Genomic DNA, 15842 nt, shown 5'->3' with positions numbered 1-15842 from the left:
CACCGAGGGGGAAAAAGATAATCTTTTGGGACACACAATTTTCCACTCTTTTTAGTCATTTTCTGTTGGAATAGGAAGTCAAGTCTAAATCGGGTCCTTTTTCACCACAGATTGTTCAGTTGAAGTGGAAAAAACGACAGTCGTAGCTAGCACTTTCCAGAAGTGCTTTTCTGAAAAATAAGGACATTTTAAGTGACAACAAACTTTTGAAAGGGAGTGTGTTTGTAATGCACAAGTTGTAATGCTTATGTGAGTTGTTTATATTGTGCAACCTAACAGCCTGCCATATACCCAAGGATATTTAGTGTAGAAAAGTCCAGTAATTCTATTTGATGTTTTTCCATTAAAGTTTATTCATAGATATAATTGAACATTGATCTGTAGCATCTCGTTTGTAAGAAAATGTAAGACTTTATTGATGATGGAGAAAACAGGACCATTCCCTTTTTCACTCACAGCAGCCACTTTTAGGAAAGTCTCTTGGTATCGGTTAACCTCTGATATCGGCAGATACTCAAACCCCCGGTATCGATAATGGAAGCAAAAAAGCTGGATTGGAGAATCTCTTAGTCAAATGAATTTTGTCCACTGGAAATTAAGGATTACAATGCATTTTAAACTCATTTGACATGATAACAATTAATTTGACATGTACATTCCTCTGAACCCTGTATTTGCTCTTGATGTGCACAGGGAACCGGAGGAAAGCCTGGCCCACGTGGACAGAGAGGACCAACGGTTAGTCTTACTCAGCGCACTCCTGTTTGTGTGCAGATGGCAAGCTTGGCACTCAATTCTGGACCATTTGAGCATCAGTAATAATCAAGCTTTTGTTTGAATTTCTAAAAGGGGCCACGGGGAGAGAGAGGACCCAGGGGGCCAACAGGAAAAGCTGGGCCGAAGGTATATTCTTCGCAGTAGTTACAGGAACATTTTTAGCAAGTGAAAAATCTATACTTTATTTCTTTTAATATATAAATATTATTTTTCAGGGCAACTCTGGAAATGATGGCCCGCCAGGACCTCCCGGTGAAAGAGTATGTAGAAACTATTTTTCTTGAAAAACATAAAAAGTGAAATTGATTATCTAGTTAAATTACTGTCCTGACAATTCAACCCCATTAATTCAAAAGTGTGTTTTTTCAGGGTCTGCCTGGACCTCAAGGCCCAACAGGATTCCCTGGCCCAAAAGGACCTCCTGTAAGTCCTGCTTGAGGCGCTTTAAATCCGATATAATCCGATATAACCGATATGTAAAGTGTATGTGTTAAGTCTGGCTGATTTGGTTTCAGGGACCACCCGGTAAAGATGGACTGCCCGGACATCCTGGCCAAAGAGGGGAGACTGTGAGAAACCTTTTTTTTTTTTGGTATAATTTGAGTAATTTGAACATCATTCAGCAGCAACTTTCTCTGTCCTTTTCAGGGCTTTCAAGGAAAGACTGGCCCTCCTGGTCCACCAGGTGTGGTCGGGCCTCAGGTTAGTCTGAAACCATAATCTCTCAGGTAGAAAACTGTTTTTGACTTTAGAACAACTCCTAATGCAGGCAAGATTTTACTCTCATAGGGACTGCAGAACCAGGATCATGACTGAAGTGTTGTTTATCTATTTAATGGGACTCCATTATGTATAAACATTTACCAGGCTTTGTCTCCCAGCTGCTCTGCTAATGCCAGCTAACATAAACTCATAAGAGCTCCTGCTCCTCCCACACATGATTGTTCTCATCTTTTGTGATTGATGGATAAGACATTTTACTGTATGGATGTGGATGTTTTTGTCTGAGTTGTTGATACCATGTCCAGGATTGGTTCTCAGCAAGTTGCAGCCCAGTCCTTTGTGAAGATAATGATTGAAGAAAATGACTACAAAACTTAATCTATAATACAGTCTTTGCTTCTGTGATTGAATAAACACAGTAAATATATGACATAATTCATGTGTATTCATGATTACTTACATTCAGGGGCCAACAGGTGAGACAGGACAAATGGGTGACCGAGGTCACCCTGGACCCCCGGGTCCTCCTGGGGAACAGGGTCTACCAGGAGCTGCTGGAAAAGAGGGTGCTAAGGTAAAAAAATAAATAATAAAATGTAATCTCCATGTCATATCTTAAGAATCACAGAATGATCATCTCTTTATGTCAAGGGTGACCCTGGTCCTGCTGGCCCTGCTGGGAAAGATGGACCACCTGGGCCAAGAGGTTTTACTGGAGAGAGAGGTCTGCCTGGACCTGTGGTGAGTTGTTTTTTGTACCATTAGAATGGTATGTTAAAGCCTTAGAAATGATGTCTATGATATTTTCCTTTGTATGCTACAGGGAGCTCATGGTCTGAAAGGGAACGAGGGTCCTCACGGCCCACCTGGTCCTGCCGTGAGTATACAGTAGCATTCATACTCCAAAGGATCACCAGTACCATTAAAGTACTGTACCAGTGTTTTAATGCTATTAATCCATTACTTTAGGGCTCTCCTGGTGAACGTGGTCCTGCTGGCCCTGCTGGACCTACTGGACTTCCTGGACGCCCTGGTCCTCAGGGTCCCCCAGGTCCCGCTGGAGAGAAGGGTGGACCGGTACTTGTTTTTATATGAAAATAAACAATTTGGTGTAACATTTCTTGCATACACCAAATTATATGTTCTTTTGCATTTGATAATAGGGAGAAAAGGGACCTCAAGGCCCTGCTGGAAGAGATGGTATTCAGGGACCTGTAGGTCTCCCTGGACCTGGAGGACCTCCTGGACCACCTGGAGAGGATGGAGACAAGGTCAGTTTTATTTAGATAAGGCTGGGCAACCTTCTACTTTGTTTGCTCATACTGATCATAGTGTAATTATTCATCAGTAAAGTTTTAAGATTAACTTTCCATACCAAAGGACATGTAGTGTTCAAAAGGCACTGCTTTGAATTAGGCATAAGATTGAAAAAGAACATCCAAAGCAAATATTTATTAGCATTTTATTTTTATTTTTTTTCTCTCCAGGGAGAGCTTGGTGAACCAGGTCAAAAGGGTGGCAAAGGTGACAAAGGAGAACATGTAAGTGTCATTTTGAGTTATTGCACAATTTTGGCTTAAAACAGTGGAGTTATATATTATTTCTTCATTTTTTCAGGGTCCTCCAGGACCAACTGGCCCCCAGGGACCTGTCGGAGCACCTGGTCCTGCGGTAGGTTTCCAGTTTTGTGTTTGGTCCTTGATACAGTAAATGATCTGGATTTAGTGGGTCCAGTTGATAATGGATTCCTCTTGATCTTGAGTGCAGGGTGCAGATGGTGAGCCCGGTCCCAGAGGGCAGCAGGGTCTTTTTGGACAGAAGGGAGATGAGGGAACAAGAGGCTTCCCTGGACCTCCTGGCCCAGTTGGTCTGCAGGTATGATAAATATACAGTATTTTTGTTCAATATACATTATACATATTTTTGGGTGCAATTTTTGTTGTCTAATTCACGCAGGGTTTGCCTGGTCCACCAGGTGAGAAAGGTGAAACTGGAGATGCTGGTAAACAGGTAAGGCTAATTTCTTTAGTGTTGACCAATTTGTAAGAGTGAAATGTACTGTATGGCATTTTTCTTGCACCATCTCTAGGGCCCACCTGGACCACCAGGTCCCAGAGGACCGTCTGGACCTCCTGGAGCTGATGGCCCTCAAGGACCTACTGGTGGAATAGGAAATCCTGGAGCTGTTGGAGAAAAGGTGACAAAAACATAGTTTGTTATTAGGATGTGAAGAATAACCGGTTTCACAATTACAATGAAGAACACGAGAGGTTAAACTAATGAATTTTAGAAGCCACTGAAATCTCTGCGACGTGCTCGAAGTGCCACTGCACAGCACAAGCAGCCCCTAAACTCACCAGTAAATTGAGAAGGCAGAAGGCTCCCCTGGAGTTGCATCCACCCAAAACAATTATTGACGTGAGCGGTGTCGGACCTCTTTGGGTGTCCAAACGCTTGGGTATCCAAAAGATGACTAAAGTGTTGTCACTGATGGACATAGGCTGTCATCTGTCTAAAGTTGCAGCAAAAGGCATAAACACGTTAAAAATGAAACAACATCTTGGAAAGAATCCTTCAAGAGGTCAGGTCCTGGGGTCAGGACTACACTGAAAAAGAGATTCTGAAATTTCAGGTTGTTTTTCCTGCTAATTAAAAGTTGACGAAAAATAGGAATGTACTGTAAACCATCCTTTTAGATACTAGATCATAACAGTAGATTTTACTGAAGTGAGAATACAAAGGACAGCAGGATTTATAATCAGGATTTAGAGCTCTGTAGTCAGTGCCCTCTCCAGCCGAAATCTCCTGTGAGCTTTCTATGTCTGTTCATGTGATTAGGGTATTACAACAGGAGAGTCAGATTCACTGTGAATGACAATGTTTTAAATGTAATACTGTAACTGTCTGTGTCCGTCTTACCTACCCTTGTTCTCGTCTGTTAGGGAGATTCTGGTGAACCCGGAGAGCCTGGTCTTCAAGGAGAACTTGGCCCCCCAGTAAGTAGTGAAACTGGTTTTCAAATGGATTAGCAACAGTCTAGAGTACAGACTGGTTGAGTTTTACTATCAAACATGTGAATATAATGTACATTTGGGACTATTGAATTTGTGCAGCATGCCACTAACACTTGTGTGAATGACAGGGACCAAGAGGAGAACGAGGAGAGAAGGGGGAAGCTGGTCCTGCTGGTACAGCTGGACCTCCTGGCCCCAAGGGTCCCCCTGGAGATGATGGTCCCAAAGGAAGCCCAGTAGGTTAAGTTTTTAAATACAACTAGGTCAGTTTTATGTATGATTAAAATATGTAATGTGTATTTTAGGGTCCAAGCGGTTTCCCCGGGGACCCTGGCCCCCCTGGAGAGACTGGTCCTGCAGTAAGTAAAGATTTCTCATGATTAGTTGGCATTTAGCTATTATTTCCCACTCAGGATAATGGATGTATCCACATACATTTTCATACAGGGTTTAGATGGTCCACCAGGAGACAAGGGAGATGATGGAGAAGCTGGTCAGGCAGTAAGTGTGACAATAGTGCTATAAATACAACCTGACAAACACAAAAAAATCTCATGGTCATATTGTCAAAAACTCTAATTTAGGGATCTCCTGGACCCACTGGAGAGTCAGGTCCCTCTGGACCACCAGGCAAACGGGTAAGTAAGAAGAATGCTGTAGATATCAGAAGACTAAATTGCTGTGTCTTTTGTGACATTAATGAGAATTGTGATGCTGTGAACAGGGGCCTCCAGGTCCTGCAGGACCCGAGGGGCGACAAGGAGAGAAAGGAGCCAAGGTAATTTACACTTCTATCACACATTTTTTGCTGTTGCAAGAAATACAACACTTAGCATTTTGCGTTGCAGGGAGAGTCTGGGTTGGAGGGTCCCCAAGGGAAGACTGGTCCTGTTGGTCCCCAAGGTTCACCTGGAAAACCAGGCTCTGAGGGTCTCAGAGGTATCCCTGGCCCAGTTGTAAGTATACAGGTTATTTTTGTCATGTATGCTGTATATAAGACAGCACAGTACTAAAGCTCTGTTTGTGTACAGGGTGAACAAGGTCTTCCTGGTGCCCCAGGGCCTGATGGACCTCCTGGACCTATGGTAATATGGATGTTTTGAATCAACTATTCCTTCTTATGATCTTACCTTAAAGGGACAATACGGAGTATAAAAAAGTTAAAATGAAGTATTTCCCTCCCCCTACATGTTCCAGCCATGTCCTAGAATGTCCTAGAATGAGCTCAGACCTGTTCACGACAACTGCCTCTAAAATCGTGCACTGTCACTCAAAAAGGTGTTAACTCGGGTCAGAAGTGCCGATGCACGAGCTTAATATAGAAGCTGCAGTCACACACAAGACCTAAGTAGAGAGTATAAAAATGACCAACTTGCATCTAGTCCCTTTAACTATAATCACTCTAAACTTTGAGATTTAGATTTTGAGATAACACTTTGGGATTTCCTTGAAATGTAAAGTGTGATATAATGTATTATTATCATTATTATTATTAATCTGCTGCAATGTGTACATCACAGGGCCCTCCAGGTTTACCAGGCATGAAAGGAGACTCAGGTGTTAAAGGTGAAAAGGTGAGTATTGCTATTTTAAATATATCAACGCTTAGTTGGTTTTACTACAAGTTCTATGTTTTGGTATACCTGTCTGAATTACATCACTTTAATTATGTGGGATTCTCTGGACATAGGGCCATCCTGGTCTCATCGGCCTGATCGGACCCCCAGGTGAACAGGGAGAAAAGGGTGACAGAGGTCTTCCTGGACCTTCAGGAACATCAGGTCCAAAAGGAGATGATGTGAGGACTTTAATACATGTGGACTATCCATCAGATGTGCGTTTCCTGTGGTTATAAATACCAGATGATATTGTTTTGTTCAAGGGTATTGCTGGTCCACCTGGTCCTCTCGGCCCCATTGGTCCACCTGGATTAGCAGTAAGGATAAGTGGTTTATATGCAGAATATAAGACAATGAGACAATGTGGCATAACTCATCTGTGTTTTAGGGCCCTCCCGGTCCCAAAGGAGCCAAAGGATCCTCTGTAAGTGTTTATTTTCTGCAAAGGAAGCTATATGACTTTCACAATAAATGTTACTCACATATCATGTTTTGTTGATACCATTTAGGGCCAAACTGGACCAAAGGGAGAAACTGGCACACCTGGACCCCCTGGTCCACCTGTAAGTTCATTTAACCTTCTTTTTCATTCACATTTATAGATTTTGATTGATTTTATTTGATGCATTGTATCTTCACCACAGGGCCCCCCTGGCGATGTCATTCATCCTCTGCCTATCCAGGCCTCTATGAAAGGCAGAACACGAAGAAACATAGATGCCAGTCAGTTAGTGGATGATGCAGCCGTAGACGCTAATTACAAGGACTATGATGATGGCATGGAGGAGATCTTTGGATCACTGAACTCTCTAAAACTAGAGATTGAGCAGATGAAGCACCCACTGGGAACACAAGCAAACCCAGCACGGACCTGCAAGGACCTCCAGCTCTGCCATCCTGACTTTCCAGATGGTCTGTATGACATTGTTATGATAATGCAAATATACTAACATCAATGTTTAATGCCACAATAAGCAATTGGGGCGGCGCGGTGGCGTTGTGGTTAGCACTCGTGCTTCACAGCTAGTAGGTCCCGGGTTAAAACCCCGGGCTGGACGGCCTTGAAGAGTTGCATGTTCTCCCCGTGTCTGCATAGGGTATTGTGTTTCCCCACTACTAAAACCATGTCCAATAGGCAAATCCTCCAGCCAGGTACTGACTGATAGTGACCATTAGCCTGGCTCCGCATCATCCACTGTTCTTTACGAGTTACCCCCAAAATAATCAGAAATGTTTAAAGCAGCAGAAGCAGCAAGAGTTAGCATACTAACACAGCCAGAATTTAGCATTATGAAAGAAGTTTACTCGATCTTGTGCCTGGCGCACGAGGTGTGCAGGCTTCTAGCAAATTGAGATTTTCCGAGTGGCAGAGCTATACGCCTTCACTTGTGAGAGGGCGTCACAAGAGGAGGTGACTGCTCTAATGGGAGCACCGCTGACATTCATTTTCTCGTTTACATCGCGCTTGTGTTCTTCCTTTAGCATTACAGGCTCTCACAGGTCAAACTAAAAACTTTATCAACCCCATCGTGAGCTAAAATATGTTTGTGTCTTGAGAGAAAGAGATGTAGCCTGTGGCGGTCCAGTCCCACTGTGGCGCGGACCGAAACAAAACAAATGCACAGTTATAATGGTGAAACAACCAGACATTGTGGTGGTGGAAAACAGGACATGAACCATTCGAGAAATACAAAGAAGAGTTCTTAGTCCGGCAGTTCTAGTGTTGTGCACAGCTAGAAAAGTTTTTTTGCTTCATGATTGATAATGGGGGCTGTAACAACGGTTTTGGATCTATTAAGTTATCTTGTTACGCTGATATCTTTGTCCATCTCCAGGTGAATACTGGATCGATCCAAACCAAGGCTGCTCTCGTGACTCCTTCAAGGTTTACTGCAACTTCACAGCAGGAGGGGAAAGCTGCATATACCCAGAAAAAAAATCTGAAGGGGTGAGTAAAACAGCAGATGCACAAATATACATCAAGAGAGCACGGAAGCCAAAAGCAAAATGTTTTAATGCAGTGAATGGGTTTTAGTTTTGCAATACACCACTTCATTGATGGAGGTAAAGGGAACTTATTATCTTTACAGTGGGAGGAAAACGTGTATGAACCCTTTGGAATTTCTCCTGTGAATGTTTACATGTTATGGTCATTGTTTGGGGGGTTTGTTAGTTTAAGCAGACACTGTTTACTCATTCTTGTGTTCACAAACTGTCCTACATTTTCCTCCCACTGTATACATGTTCTGTCTCAAAAGCCTTACATTTATAATACTATTTTTTACTTTTATTAATGAAGGGTTTGCTGTTGTAACCAAGAGGTAATGACTGACAACGACAAAAGAACATGAGGTCCTCGTTTTGTCAAAGTTAGCATGACCTTGTTTATATCACCGGAGTAAATGCCAGGATATTTTTCCTTCGTTGTAAAATTCACTTCTACTGAACCCTCGGAGTGTTGTTTTATCACTTTTTAATAAGTATTTAGAAGGTGTGTGACATTTTGGTCAGTGTGGTCAGGTTTCCGTGTCAGAAAGGAGAAGAGTGTGGTGAACACTGTCTTTGACAAGGAAGTCGTGTAATGGCACAGTGTTACAGTCATTTTAATGATCCCACTCACCAAGTCTCAGAGGACCTGGGTTTGCTTAAGCGAGGAATAATGAAGCAGACTTTTTATAGCATGGGCTGCTCACATTTGTGTTGAGTGTGCTGAGTGGAGAGATTAAAATAAAAAATATATTTATAGAGAAAACACATCACACTGTAAACTGGGTGTTTGTGTGGGCGCAGTCACTTCTCCAATTAGTGAAGGTCACCTTTAGGGGATCATGGGTCTAATGTCTAATGCCATTCCACTGTTAGGTGTTTAATGACCACCTCATATTAAACTCTGTCACCTAATAATATTGAAATTCATCATTGTCATTGCTAAGATCATTAGGTTGGAGTTACTCAAGTCACTGTTTAATGACATACTGTATGACAAGGCTCCCCAACTGTCAAGAAGCGATGGTTATTGCAGGTAATCATTTCATAATTAACAATGTGTACTCATGCATTTTTCAGTAGCAATTAGCAAGTAGCTACAGTGCAAAATGTAAAATGACTCTGTCACCATTGGTCAGGATGATTTCACTCAGTATTGTTCCAGGTTTGGACAAATCCTCCGAGGGATAAGCAAAAGGGCAGAGTGTGAGCAACACACTCAGACCCATGTGTCTATCAAATGCACTTCTTTACATTAACACTACGTTTTCTCCTCCTTTTTCGCTTCCCTGTCGATTTATGCCCCAGGCTAGACTCACGTCCTGGGTAAAGGAGAATCCTGGTTCCTGGTTCAGTGAATTCAAACGTGGTAAACTGGTAAGCCACACTCCTGTTTTCCCCAGCCCCCGTCCTGAATACTTCTCATATTTTACAGAGCAAAATGGCAAAATGGCCCAAAGACTCACCTGGCACATGGTATAGTCACTACAAGAGAGGTTCCCTGGTAAGTGTCCGTGCCTATGGTCCAGAGTCCAGGCAGGGCCGGGACTCTGTGCCAGGGGCTCTGCATGGGACTGCTCCACACAGTATGTATGTGATGCTGCACCTGGCTGCTGTGCATAACATCAGTCATACTACATCATGTGATGCTCTGGTGCTCTGGGAAGATGAGCTTAGGAATTACCTTTGCTGCACCTTTGCCATGAGAAAGCATCACAAAGTCAGACTTTGTGCCTTGATACTGCAGTGACTCTTCTAACCTTGTCTCTATGGCTGAATCAAATAATTAAACCAGATTATTTAGCAGAAACAAGTTTTTTGGTTTTCTCCCCGTGAACGTACAGTATGTGTATGTTCCCATTGACACATCAATCTGAGTCACACAGTTCAGGCGCTCAGTCAACACCCAGGGGTCACTGGGTTCTCAGTCACTGTTGACTTGCGGCTATGATGATGAAGAGGTAATGTTTCTTTGTGAATGGTGCTGATACACACCTTACGGGAAAGAAGCACGGAAACATACAACATGCATGATTATTGCCCAGCCACATGCAATAAAGTCTGCACATTAATAAGAGCGGCCAAACATGCATGCTCGTGCCTGTGTGAGGTGTGCTGCTCTGGGTTGGTGCTTCAAACGCAAAGGTGATTTATTTTTTCTTATTTTGCTGCTTTGGTTGCAGTGTTGGTGGGATTTCTCCATAAAAGTAATCCATATACTGATAACTGATTACTTCCTCTAAAAGTAATCTTGTTACTTAATTGATTACTTAATTTCAAAAGTAATCTGAATGATCTGATCACTGTTTAAGACAGTTAAGGTCTACCCCACTTATATTCATATTCATAAAATCCATAAGTCTGAGCTGGAATGCTTTAAAAAGTGTGTTTTGCAGAACAAAATGTAATTGACAGTTGTTTGATTAAGTAATTATAATCTAATTACCAGTTTTGCAATTGTAATGATAATATGTTACTACCTAACTTAAAAAGTAATCTAATTACAGTAGTGGATTACTTAATATTCCGTTACTCACCAACACTGTTGCATGACATGGATATTGCATGTGCTTTAAACTCAAGGAGGTCTTAATGTCTGAAAGACGAAGAGACGTTGTGGATCTATTGGATTCTTGATGGTTGGTATGGAAATAGTAATTGTGGTGAACGTTTATCAAAAGGTTTCAACTTCACAGATACTAGTCAGGCCCAACTAGTGCCTCGTCTAATTTAAAATATCAAAAATGTCATTTCTGGAACACAAGACTGTGCTGTGGGGATTCTGAATGAAGCAGCAACCTGAACACAACCGTATGTTTCTTCTAGGCCTGTCTATATTGCCCTAGTCTTAATTAATATTCATTTGTATCTCAGTAGTCAATAAAATGTATTCTATTCTTTTGCATTGTGTAGCTTGAATAGCATACAGTCACCCGTATCTGCAGCAGAGTTAAACAATACATACATTATTATAAATGATCGTATTTTAGATAGTCACACAGCTCAGACTGTGCTCCAGAATACTAACAACAAAAACTACAATTGTACAGCATAAATGTGTTCACCTTCATTGAACCTTATTTTTGGAGTTATTGAATAAAACAATGACTATACCTCATTTTAGATGTTAAGTTGTAGATGTTAAAAACTGACAAGCCTCAAAAGACTGATGTTTTCAAGTGATGTGAGAATGAAGAGGTGGTGCACTTATCTATGTGTCTCATGACACAATCATCTGTTTCTGTTGCAGCTGTCCTATGCAGACGCAGAAGGCAACCCCATCGGAGTGGTTCAGATGACCTTCTTGCGACTGCTGAGTGCATCAGCGAGGCAAAACATAACATACAACTGCTACCAGTCAGTGGCCTGGCACGACCAGGACCAGGACAACTACGACAAAGCCATGCGCTTCCTGGGCTCCAACGATGAGGAGATGTCATATGATAACAACCCATACATACGCGCACTGGTCGACGGCTGTGCGGTGAGTTCAAATCTGAATCTGACCACACAGAGAAATCAGCTCATGTCTTTGTGCTTCCTAATTGACTCTCTTCTACTTTGTCTCTTCCACAGTTGAAAAAGGGCTATGAAAAATCAGTACTTGAGATCAACACACCAAAGGTGGAACAAGTGCCTTTTGTGGACATCATGTTTAATGACTTTGGTGGCCCCACGCAAAAGTTTGGCTTTGAAGTGGGCCCTGCTTGTTTCATCGGCTAAGACTGTTTACTGAGTGAATGGAGGAAAAAGCATATTTGTTTTCTCAGAAAAAAAAAAAACAATTCAAAAGTAGGACGATTCTATTTGTAAAAAGTACCTTCTTAAAACAAGTATGAGTGTGATGAATTCAATGAGACAAAAGTGACAATACTAAAGAATAGAGGAAAGTGAAAAAACGGCAACCTTGAGACCTCAGTGTGCCTTCTCCATCACATGCAAGTTTTGAAACTGGATGTCAGGTCATGCCCTTCTCTTTTAGACTTTGTCCAGGAAGGCGGCGCTGCTGTGAGCTGCTGCTGCCTGACCGCCGCACTGTTCACTGTGGACTTCATCTGATTTAACTCTTTACCGACTCGCGTCTCTTCACATGGTTCTTCACCGTTTGGTTTTCACTCATTCACTAAGGGAGCTTTGTTTGTGCATAATGATCTTCCCATTCTCTTGCAATGGACCGTATAGTATATAAATATATATAAATAATTTTATGTTTGTAAGTACATTCTGTATATTTTTTCCCCTGGTAAAGTTTATTGTTTCTGGCTTCAAAACGTGCATGTGACTTTAGCTTTGGAAGGTAAGGAATCACCTGAAACATTCAATTTAAACTAAAATGTCATATTTCAAATGTAAATTTGACAAAAACAGAAGTGAAAAGTCTTTTGTTGTTGCAGTACAGCGTGTTGTAAATTACGACCAGCATACAAATAAAACCCATTCAAGTTCTGCGATAGTATGTGACAATTGTTTTCAAAGAAAAGAAAAAAACGACATTCCTCTTATTGACCCAGGAGAATCTTTGGGAGTTTAACTTATAAATATCTGACTATGCAGTTGCAGATGAGTTCACGGTTCACCAAACACAGATCACATAGGTGCTATTTTCTCTCTTCTGTGGTGCTATGTAATGTTTCTATTTTGTACTGTTTGAATGCAATTGTAGATAGCTGCCCTTCCACCTGCTTGGCCTGCGTTGCTGGTAGCACACTGGCAGCGGGCTAGATGTTGGTCCTTCTCAAACATAGTTGGTCTGTGTTGTTTGCATGCCACTTGCCTGCATATCCACGTATTGGCCAGAGCAACATGTCCAGTGTGTATCCTGCTTCAGTGGCCCCTTCACTGGCCATGGTAATCGTTGGAATAAGCAGCAACTGATGACGGTGGCTTTGCATATGGCTGTTCCAAGATGCTGTATTCTGGGCTCTTGTTGCTGGCTGGCATGTGCCGCAGACCCTCTGTGCCACAGCAAACCACGCGGAGTGGACGTGCCAAAGTGTCTGAATGGATGAAGTGATATTCCTGATCCCTTCCAACCAAAGTGTTTCTTGTATATTTAAAATTTATTTTTGTATGGGGAAAAAACAACTCGGAAAGAATAATTTGTACTTAAATTAAAAAATAATACTAAATGTCACTAAAATGGCGACAAAAAGACTAGCTCCACCACACGCTCTACTCTCTGTGTTGCTTTTTGCCATTATTGTTTGGATGCTCAATTAAAACTATGCACTCTCTTTGCCTATGACCACTACTAGACCACAGAACGCAACCCCCCGTGTAAGATTGTTTTTTTTTACATAAAATGAGAGACTTGAACAATTTCTGTTAAATGAACGCCATGCTTATAGAATCGTAGTTTTATTTTTTATTTCATTACAGTACGTCTTAATGAAACACACAACACGTCTCTTTTGTAAATTTCTCTGACCAGCTAAGGCTGCCATTGTTTCTTGTGTCTGCAGTTTTCTGTCATTGTTAATTTGTTTTCACAATCTTGTCAAACCTGTGTAAGGATTAGAGGATAAAAGGTTTTATGTCAATAAATTCAAGTTTACTGTGGCCATCCACTCTTGTATGTCTTTTGAAGCATTAAAATTTATCTGTATGCATGAAACTGTAAAGTTTTTTTCTCTTGTTATATTGTGCCATGACATGATCTCACGTTCATGTTTTACTTAACAGGATTCAGCAACTTTTTCAATGCTACCGATAAACCAAAAGATCATGTCCAAAATTGTGAAGTGCAGAGAAAATGATGAAATTGTAACTCTACCAAAGCCAATGTTTTGTAGTATATTTATTGTATTATTTAAAATAAATAAATGTTAAATGAGACCATAGCATAAGTGTATAAGGCCCACTCTTTACATTTCCATACACATGTACTACTGTACACATAATTGGTCGTGATCCTCAGGGTTTCTCTTTGTTTGTGATGTATTTCAACTGAATACTTTGCAGTGTTTTTGTTAAGTGCACTCTTAGTGAGAGATCTGCTTTGCATCCGAGACCTCTAACTATGACCCCTAGTGGCTGACCTGTGAAAGTGTCCACAGAACAGTTGTATGTTGGCTCTATGTGGATTATTTCCACACGTGCAGGTCTTTTGCTAGAGGTAAAGTCAGATATTCTCTGCTGCTCTTACAGGCACTTGGACAGTGTATCTAGTACTGTAGAATAAGGCCTTACAATAAGTGTATGCCAGTGCCAAGCCCAGATAAGCAAAAATACTGTCAAATGCTGTAGTTGTCGATATGTATAAGCTGTGCATGTATGCTTATAGCCTTTCCTTTATCACCTATTGTGCTTTTTATCAAGTCATTTATGCAGTATTCCTTTCTCAGTGGTATAAACTAAAACATTTATTCTTTCTTTTGTAGCTACAGCTGCCCTGGAGGTGACTTACAGAAATATGGGACTTCTAATCACTCACTCACATACCCAGAAAGATACTGGGTGACGGATGTGCATCAGCGTGCACTGGTTGGAGCTGGGATTTAACCACCAACCACCTGGTTAAAAGATGTCTCCCAGCTTTATTTCTTCTCAATATGGACAAGTTCTTACACAGTGTCATATGTCCTTTATATCAATTTGTCCTAGGAATCGGTACAAGACACAACACAGACACATTCAAAACTAAAAGGCCATTTAGAGGTGGCAAGTCTTTCAAAGCACTGGAGTCGTTCATTCATTCATTCCAGTGGTGGTAAGCTACTATTGTTGCCACAGCTGCCCTACGGTCGACCAGCGGAAGCGAGCCTGACATTCACTCATCCCACAATCATACAGGCTGGGTGGGTGAAGCCTTTTGCCCAAGGACAAAATGACTGTCACGTCATGTCCCCTTGTCACTATAGGCCTAGTGTGATTGCCATGTAGAAAAACAAACAAAAACAATTAGAAGCTTCAAGAACTCGCTCTCATTTTGCCTGTAAAAAAGTTCAATAAAAACGGTACCTGCAGCTAAACAGGTGTTCCCCACTTTAGCGGCGCCTCTGTAGACTTTCCTTTAAAGATGAAGGCGACATTTATAGTATGTCGCTTGAACAATCCAAATAAAGACTTGATCTCAATGGTACAAACCGATCTGCCTCAAGGATATAAACCTGTCAATCAAAGGAGCTCCAGCCCACTCACAACTGGAGGCCCAGAGCAGCCGACTGTCTGCACACACCAGAGGGATTAGAACATTCCACTGTATAGGCTTTGTCTGCTCTGCTTTTTTACAATTAGAATTCATGTGGATTGCAAAAAAATATATCATGATAGTATTATTATTATTTGCATGTAACAAACTGAGTTAATGAGCAATAATAATACAGGATATGAAACAAACCAGAATGGTAAGCGCACAGGGGGAAATGAGAGAAACGTTTGATATGGAAATACTACAGACACCAGCACTGAGGTTTTTCCCTTGATAAAATGCAGGTAAATAACACATGAGTAGGCTCCTATTTTGAATGGTACTCAAATGGAGCAGACGGGTTTAGCATTGGAAAAAACAGTGTGGCTGAATCCTTTTGTTCCTCTCACTTCTTTATTTTTTATTTTTTTGCACTCAAACATCTGGCTTGTCGTTAAATCCCCTCTCTCAGAAGATGAGTTATTACCCACAGGACAAACACTCAGATGTTATGAGAGCCAGCATTAACCAGTGGTGAAATTAGCACCACCACAGTGTATGCATACAAGTAGAAAATATATTTTATGAACATAT

At 41.4% G+C, this 15842-nt stretch overlaps 1 protein-coding gene across 2 annotated transcripts in view; it reads left to right on the top strand.

Moving 5' to 3' along the window:
- The window catches only part of col5a1 (procollagen, type V, alpha 1), a 54858-nt gene extending 40911 nt beyond the window's left edge, over positions 1-13947 (top strand). Inside the window, exons 33-67 of one of the 2 annotated variants that reach the window (XM_079581290.1) lie at positions 694-738; positions 850-903; positions 993-1037; positions 1147-1200; positions 1293-1346; positions 1426-1479; positions 1967-2074; positions 2152-2241; positions 2324-2377; positions 2470-2577; positions 2664-2771; positions 2988-3041; positions 3118-3171; positions 3268-3375; positions 3457-3510; positions 3590-3697; positions 4443-4496; positions 4643-4750; positions 4820-4873; positions 4962-5015; positions 5099-5152; positions 5239-5292; positions 5363-5470; positions 5546-5599; positions 6035-6088; positions 6205-6312; positions 6397-6450; positions 6522-6557; positions 6643-6696; positions 6778-7045; positions 7969-8081; positions 9428-9496; positions 9555-9623; positions 11370-11603; positions 11696-13947. In XM_079581290.1, coding sequence (XP_079437416.1) covers positions 694-738; positions 850-903; positions 993-1037; positions 1147-1200; positions 1293-1346; positions 1426-1479; positions 1967-2074; positions 2152-2241; positions 2324-2377; positions 2470-2577; positions 2664-2771; positions 2988-3041; positions 3118-3171; positions 3268-3375; positions 3457-3510; positions 3590-3697; positions 4443-4496; positions 4643-4750; positions 4820-4873; positions 4962-5015; positions 5099-5152; positions 5239-5292; positions 5363-5470; positions 5546-5599; positions 6035-6088; positions 6205-6312; positions 6397-6450; positions 6522-6557; positions 6643-6696; positions 6778-7045; positions 7969-8081; positions 9428-9496; positions 9555-9623; positions 11370-11603; positions 11696-11842 — 2898 coding nt within the window. In that variant the 3' untranslated portion in view covers positions 11843-13947. The remainder of the gene's footprint in view (positions 1-693; positions 739-849; positions 904-992; positions 1038-1146; positions 1201-1292; positions 1347-1425; positions 1480-1966; positions 2075-2151; positions 2242-2323; positions 2378-2469; positions 2578-2663; positions 2772-2987; positions 3042-3117; positions 3172-3267; positions 3376-3456; positions 3511-3589; positions 3698-4442; positions 4497-4642; positions 4751-4819; positions 4874-4961; positions 5016-5098; positions 5153-5238; positions 5293-5362; positions 5471-5545; positions 5600-6034; positions 6089-6204; positions 6313-6396; positions 6451-6521; positions 6558-6642; positions 6697-6777; positions 7046-7968; positions 8082-9427; positions 9497-9554; positions 9624-11369; positions 11604-11695) is intronic. The other variant, XM_079581289.1, reaches the window with a different exon arrangement.
- The last annotated feature ends 1895 nt before the right edge of the window (positions 13948-15842 follow it).

The sequence above is a fragment of the Gobius niger genome (assembly GCF_951799975.1).
Source record: "Gobius niger genome assembly, chromosome: 2".
Classification (NCBI taxonomy): Eukaryota; Metazoa; Chordata; class Actinopteri; order Gobiiformes; family Gobiidae; genus Gobius; species Gobius niger.
Note: the sequence above shows the minus strand (reverse complement) of the source record. Positions and strands in the feature narration are given on the sequence as shown.